Genomic DNA, 6,000 nt, shown 5'->3' on the forward strand with positions numbered 1-6,000 from the left:
GACTTGGTTGCCTATATAATCCTGTCTTCCTTACTCAGCCAAGGATAATGAAGTCCTAAGTTGCTCAGCCATCCCAATGTTGCTTCTAGCTCCTGTTTGGGAAGATAATTTCTCAATATTAGAAATTTCAATACAGAATCTCACACTTACACAGAACTCTAACAAGCAATAATAATTCTTCCAAATGAGCTTCTTCCTTGTAAGTGCTTCATGATTAGCTGGCTTCCCATATGCCCTTTTGCTGTGCCAGGGGTGGAAAGGAAAAATAATGTCAACCACAACGCTAAATCCAGAAACAGTGTTTGCAACCTTTCTGCTTTTTTCATCTCAAAATCTGAATTCACTGCGCAACATCCTGACTGCTTATATTTCTGTGGGAAAAGATTACTGTAGTGCATTGCACTTCGCACATTGTATTGGGTTGTAATTGTTTTCCATTATATATGTCTGTCTTAACACCGTATCAAGAGATTTCACCTTCTTTATTCATTGACTGAATTTAGCCGCAAACAAGATGGTTTCTTGTTCCTTTTTTAAACTATTAATGAACACCCTGTTGAAATGATTCAATCTCTCCTTGTGATTTCTTTTCATAAATATTGTATAACATATATAATAATCTTAAATGCTAGACAGATTGACTTTATATAATGTCCCTAAATGTCTCTTACAGCCTTTGTCGAGGTTTGAACTTTCCACATTATGTATTTCAGACTTTGAGAAAGAAGGGCCTTAATGGCTGTGACAGCCCAGATCCCGATGCGGACGATTCAGTAGGTCACAGCCCTGAGTCTGAGGACAAGTACAGGAAAATTAACGAAGATATTGATCTAATGATCAGCAGGCAAAGATTGTGTGTAAGTACTCAAAGCACCCTTCATTTTTGTTTACTCTTGATATTTCTCTGAACCTGGCAGGCATTGAACAAGAAGGAAAACAAAGGCTGTGAAAGCCCTGATCCTGACTCCTCTTATGCACTCACCCCACGCACTGAAGAAAAATACAAAAAAATTAATGAAGAATTTGATAATATGATCAAGAGTCATAAAATTCCTGTAAGTACCAAAGGTAGATGGCTGATCTGCTGGTAACCGCTACAGTAACATACCTTAACCCTCTCGGTGATGGCTTGCTCTAAGAAGCATTGCAAAGTCAGACAGATAAAATGGCCATCTCATCCCACAGGCAATGCGTTTAGAAAGCAACCCCTATGGGATACTGAAATTACACTATTTCAAAGAGTTGCCATGGAGAAGTTCACTCCGAGATAGAAGAGTTCACAGGAGAAAGAGAGAAATCTATGTGACATGCCCTGAATTTACACAGCCTTTGCAACATGCAAGAAGTTCTCACACCGATCACAGTACAGGAAAACAACACAAGAATTGCCTTCCACATAAGTTTTGTATGCAGAGACCAGATACATGAGTGGAACTCTTTCCGTCATGTACAGAGAGTCCTGACCTTAGTAAAGGCTGGTTTCTGAGTGACACATCAGCCCCTCCCCATGCACATGAAATCCGGCAACAGCACTGAAGGGCTAAAGCTAATGAGCTGCAGGAGGCAGAGTGCATGAAACCTAACGGTAAGACTTCAACGTCTGTGTGATTTTAAAGCTTTTGTTAGAATGATATCTGCTTTGCCCACACCAGCGTTTTCCATGCTTTAACTTTTGGCTAAATTTTGTCTTAACCGATTCAGAAATTTTCTAACAATCAATGCCTTGCCAGATAGTTAAGAAAAATAGCTGTGCATGTATAAATTTGTTTGTTCAGATGTATAGGGAAAAATGACTATTGTTAGATTTGGTTATCAATCAAGCACTATTAATTCTGTAGCATAAAATGAATATACTCAAGGCTCTCATGGTATGACTAATGTTAGTACCTGAATCCTAATTTGTATACAGGCTTCTCAGTACATAATTAATTTTTTTTTTCAGAAAAGTATATTTCTGGTAAGTTAGCAAAGCAGCTCAAACCTGAGTATTAAAAACCAATCTGCAGTGAAAATGGGCTTTGTTGATTAAACATACAGATATTTGAGGTGAAAAGCTGTAAACATATCCAGACTATACTCACAAACTAACTGATACATGGCCATAGTCAGCACAGACACAGCCTTTGTTGGTTTAAATGAACCCTTTAAAATTTATTTGCAAAATTGTGCTTAGTAGAAACTCGGTCTTCATGACGCCTTACTTTTCCTTTTACTAAATGAAATATTATCAGCAACACAGCTGTTTTTTAAGCTTTACGTCTGAGATCATAATGTAATTACGTCATTTCCCCTATCCCTTTCCTTCCTCAAAAGCCTCCCATATGCCCTCCTAGTCTTAAAGGTTTTGCTACCTTCCAGTACTCCACACAAGTTCACAGTGTTTTACCCATCAAAGAAATGCATATATGCTTGATAAGTGTATGCAAAATTCTCAAATGATAAAATGTCCATCCAAATTTATTTTACCCAGAAAAGTGAAATAAGCAGCTTCTTTGGGTCAACATCCAGTTCTTTGGCTCTATATAGAAAAGACTGGTTTAATGCTCTGTGCACAAAGGTTTAAATGTAAGACTATAGGCAGTGCCTTCAGTACTGAGGTCAAAAGAATAGTCTGCATAGATCAGAAAAAGGCAGACTGCTGATAATCTTCAGCAAAGCTGAACCTAAATATGGAGAAAAAATGAACCCCCAAAGTTTTAGAGGGAGGGTATTCATGGATCTGTTTCCCTATATTTAAAGGGAAAGAAGATGCAATACCTAGATTCCCCAAGATCTTTCACCCTGTCATGTGAAAAGCCCCAAAATCAAGATACATAACTTGTTAATAGGTACAAGAATGTGTTGCAGAAGGTAAAAAACACATGAGAGTCTATGGGCAGAGCACTGAAGAGAAGCCACAGGCCTCTAGCTGGGCCATGGGGTCTTCATGTCTTACTGAGTTTTCACACATTGCTCTCAGTTGCTGGAAGTCCATACCGTTGAACATTTTCACAGCTGCTAAAACATCTACAGCAAGGCAAGGACACTCTGCCCTTTGTGTGTAGAGTGTCTTGGATTCTTAAAAACATTACAAGACTGTTTCCCTATTTCAAAGAACCAGTGGGTAGCATTTCCCTTTTAAAACATAAAATTTAATACTGAAGCCACCTGTTGGAGTAATATAATTTATGCCCATATCCCTCAATTACACAAAATAATTCATGGGTGATTTGGAATCTTGTCGACCAGCATTTCCTCCCACTGGTTTTGCTACAGCTCATGCTGGGAGTCATGACAAGCAAAACAGCTCCAGTAGAGGACCTGGGGATTAGCAAAATGGCTGAAAGAATGAGAGGTAGAAGCAAACTTGTTTTAGAGGGAATGAGAAAAGAGAAAATAAAAAGAAATGTCCATATTTTCTTCCAAATGATGTACTTTAATGAGAGAGATTTGATGTTGTACCTAGAATCAACAACAGAATTAATGTGAAAATCGGTTGAAATGATTTACATGCAAAGTAAAAATACTTAAAAAAAAAAAGGAAAAGATTGAACACATAGGTCTGATGGGGACAGCATGGTAAAGTTCAAGGAAGAGGAAGAGGATGGAAAACTAAGAGATGATGAAGTCATAGCAGGGTTGAAGTGAATAGAGAGAAGTTAGGTGGGGTGACCGCGTATCATCCGTACTTAATTGAATCCAGGGCAAGTGAGGGCAGATGCTCAGATAGTGATGAAAGTCTGCACAATGAGGATATACAGGAAATGAACAGGTGTATGCTGTACCTACTAGGAAGTCATGAAAAAATTGGGATACGAGCAGTTGGTAGTCACTGGTCATTAGACTTGAATTACATTATTTTCTCTAGTAGGAGATCTGAAGCTTGGCAATAAGAATTCAATTAGTAGCAAAGCAACAACAAAACAGAGGATTCAGTTCAGCTGTTCACATGAATAAAAGAAGGTCTATTAACTAAAAGAAATATCTTACCAAAGATTACTATGTGATTTTTATCAGAATTTTTTGGGTGGAGCTTTTGAGGATATTAAGAGTTCAGATGCCCTTTTTCCTGGGATATCACACATGAAGAGCCCTGTCTACTCTTCAGAGACAGTAGCCTCAAGCTAGGCAGCCACCCTCTCTGTATCACTTAGGACAAGGACAACCTGCTTGCTGTCACTCTTAAGTTTTTCACATTCTTAAAGCAGCAGCTCAGCTCCCTCTTCTTCGAGTTTCTAGGTTAGAAAGACAAGCCTATCCACAGCACTTTGATCGCCCAAATTCTGCTTTCCAGAACTGAGTATTCTAAACTTTTAGAGGCTGCTAAAATGATATAATTACCTTTAGGGGGCTTCTGTGTTTGAACCCACAAGTTTTAATATAAATCTCTTAAAGGTTCCTAATTTTGAAAATCAAGAAGGAAAAGAATAAGGCAGATTTCTTCCAAACATTTGGGTTACATTACCCTCTACGTTACTTCCCAAGTATTCAGAAATGCTCATTATCTTTATCTGTACAATCATCTCGTCACACGGATAAGGAAATCAGGGCCAAGGAGTACTAAATGGCTCCCTGGTTAATTGGCAGCTCATTATCCAAGTGGGCTGCAGCTGAGATGTCTTTGGAAAAGGCTAATCTTGATTTGCTAAGACATCATATCAGTGTGGTCATGTTAAGCTTATAATCTACTTTCAAATTACTGTTGATAGTTCCTGACATGGCTTGAAGCAATGAAACAAACAACAGAGTGCACCAGTGATGTTGGTGTCTATTGTGAGTTCAAAGCTGTTTAGGTATGCTCTGATACTGGGATGTGTCTGACTTCCGCTTAGCCAGTCCTAAATGGTTGTATAGTGATCCTCTTCAAGTTGTTATGGTCCAGTGTGCTAGAAACTCAGTGATTCTTCAGGGTGATGCTTATAAGGGAAAGGAGTTTGGTGACTTTCACTGAACTGGTTAGTAGGATACCTCAGGTCATTGCCTAATTATTACCTACCTCCTGTATTGTGAATGTACCTATAATCTCTTAGGGGAAGAGATAAAGTTGGCCCTCTAGTGAGTCAAAGTCAATATTCTATTCAATATGAGGGGAGGCTGAGCTCTGTAGTGATGCTTAGGGACCTAGTGAAAGTGGAATGTTTATAAGTAGGAACGATAAGCACATATTAAAAGATTTGAAATCAATAGCAGTTTTAAAAGTATGGACTTTTGAGTAATATGGAAGAAGGGTGTCTTTAAAATTCATTTTCCCAAGGCTTCGGTTGTATAAGTTTGTTAATCATGTGGCCCATGGATGGTAGTTTACTAATACCCAATATGTGTAAATAATATGATCTCTGACTATAAAATTTCATTTGCTCCAAAATACTAATCTGTACTGCACAGTGATCTAGGATCAAAACCAGAATCAATCACTAGTTCAATGGCATTGGGCCATTTTCTCAATCTTGCTGTTTTGAAAAAGAAAGACATTATGCACAATGAAGGAATAATGACAGGGTTAAATTGCATCAAGTATGGAAATTACACACCCTAGTGCCTATCAACAGAATATATGTAGGAACTGGTAATCTTAAGCTTTTAATATTAATACAGTATATTCAAAAATCTCCTTTGCAGAGAAATATTCAAACTTATAATAAGAAGAGTACATTTTGAATTGCTTAGAATAAGAGACCTTGAGTACTTTAGTGAACTAGACCATTTCTAACCAACATCGAAATCTTTTTTAATTGTAAGAGACAAGAAAGACATCTAAGATGGATGTAAGGAGTAAGCAAGGTGCCAGATGAAATAGAATAGTTAAGGTGGACTTCCTAGAGATAGCAGGTCTTTGAGAAGAAATTTATATGTTGTCCTGGAATTAATCGTGGTATTTGGTCAAGAATGAGAAATTTGGGCAAGGGTGGGCTGACAAGCATGAGATAGTGGAGGTTAGTAAATGCCCAAATTTGGAGGATATCTAGGTCTTTGGAGGAAGTGGAACTTTTACTTTAAGTAGAATGGGCACACTGGTGGGGG

General features: G+C 38.0%; 1 protein-coding gene across 11 annotated transcripts in view; it reads left to right on the forward strand.

Annotated features, from left to right (window-relative positions):
- Positions 1-6,000, forward strand: part of Mef2c (myocyte enhancer factor 2C) — a 147,729-nt gene that overhangs the window by 104,636 nt on the left and 37,093 nt on the right. For 8 of the 11 annotated variants that reach the window (XM_050152406.1, XM_050152402.1, XM_050152403.1 and 5 more), the window contains exon 4: positions 714-857. In XM_050152406.1, the coding sequence (XP_050008363.1) occupies positions 714-857 (144 nt within the window). Of the gene's footprint in view, positions 1-713; positions 858-917; positions 1,056-6,000 lie in introns of all 11 variants that reach the window. The other 3 variants (XM_050152409.1, XM_050152411.1, XM_050152413.1) reach the window with 2 other exon arrangements.

This window comes from Alexandromys fortis, unplaced genomic scaffold (genome assembly GCF_014885135.2).
Source record: "Alexandromys fortis isolate MF-2015 unplaced genomic scaffold, M_Fortis_MF-2015_v1.1 scaffold_47, whole genome shotgun sequence".
Taxonomy (NCBI): Eukaryota; Metazoa; Chordata; class Mammalia; order Rodentia; family Cricetidae; genus Alexandromys; species Alexandromys fortis.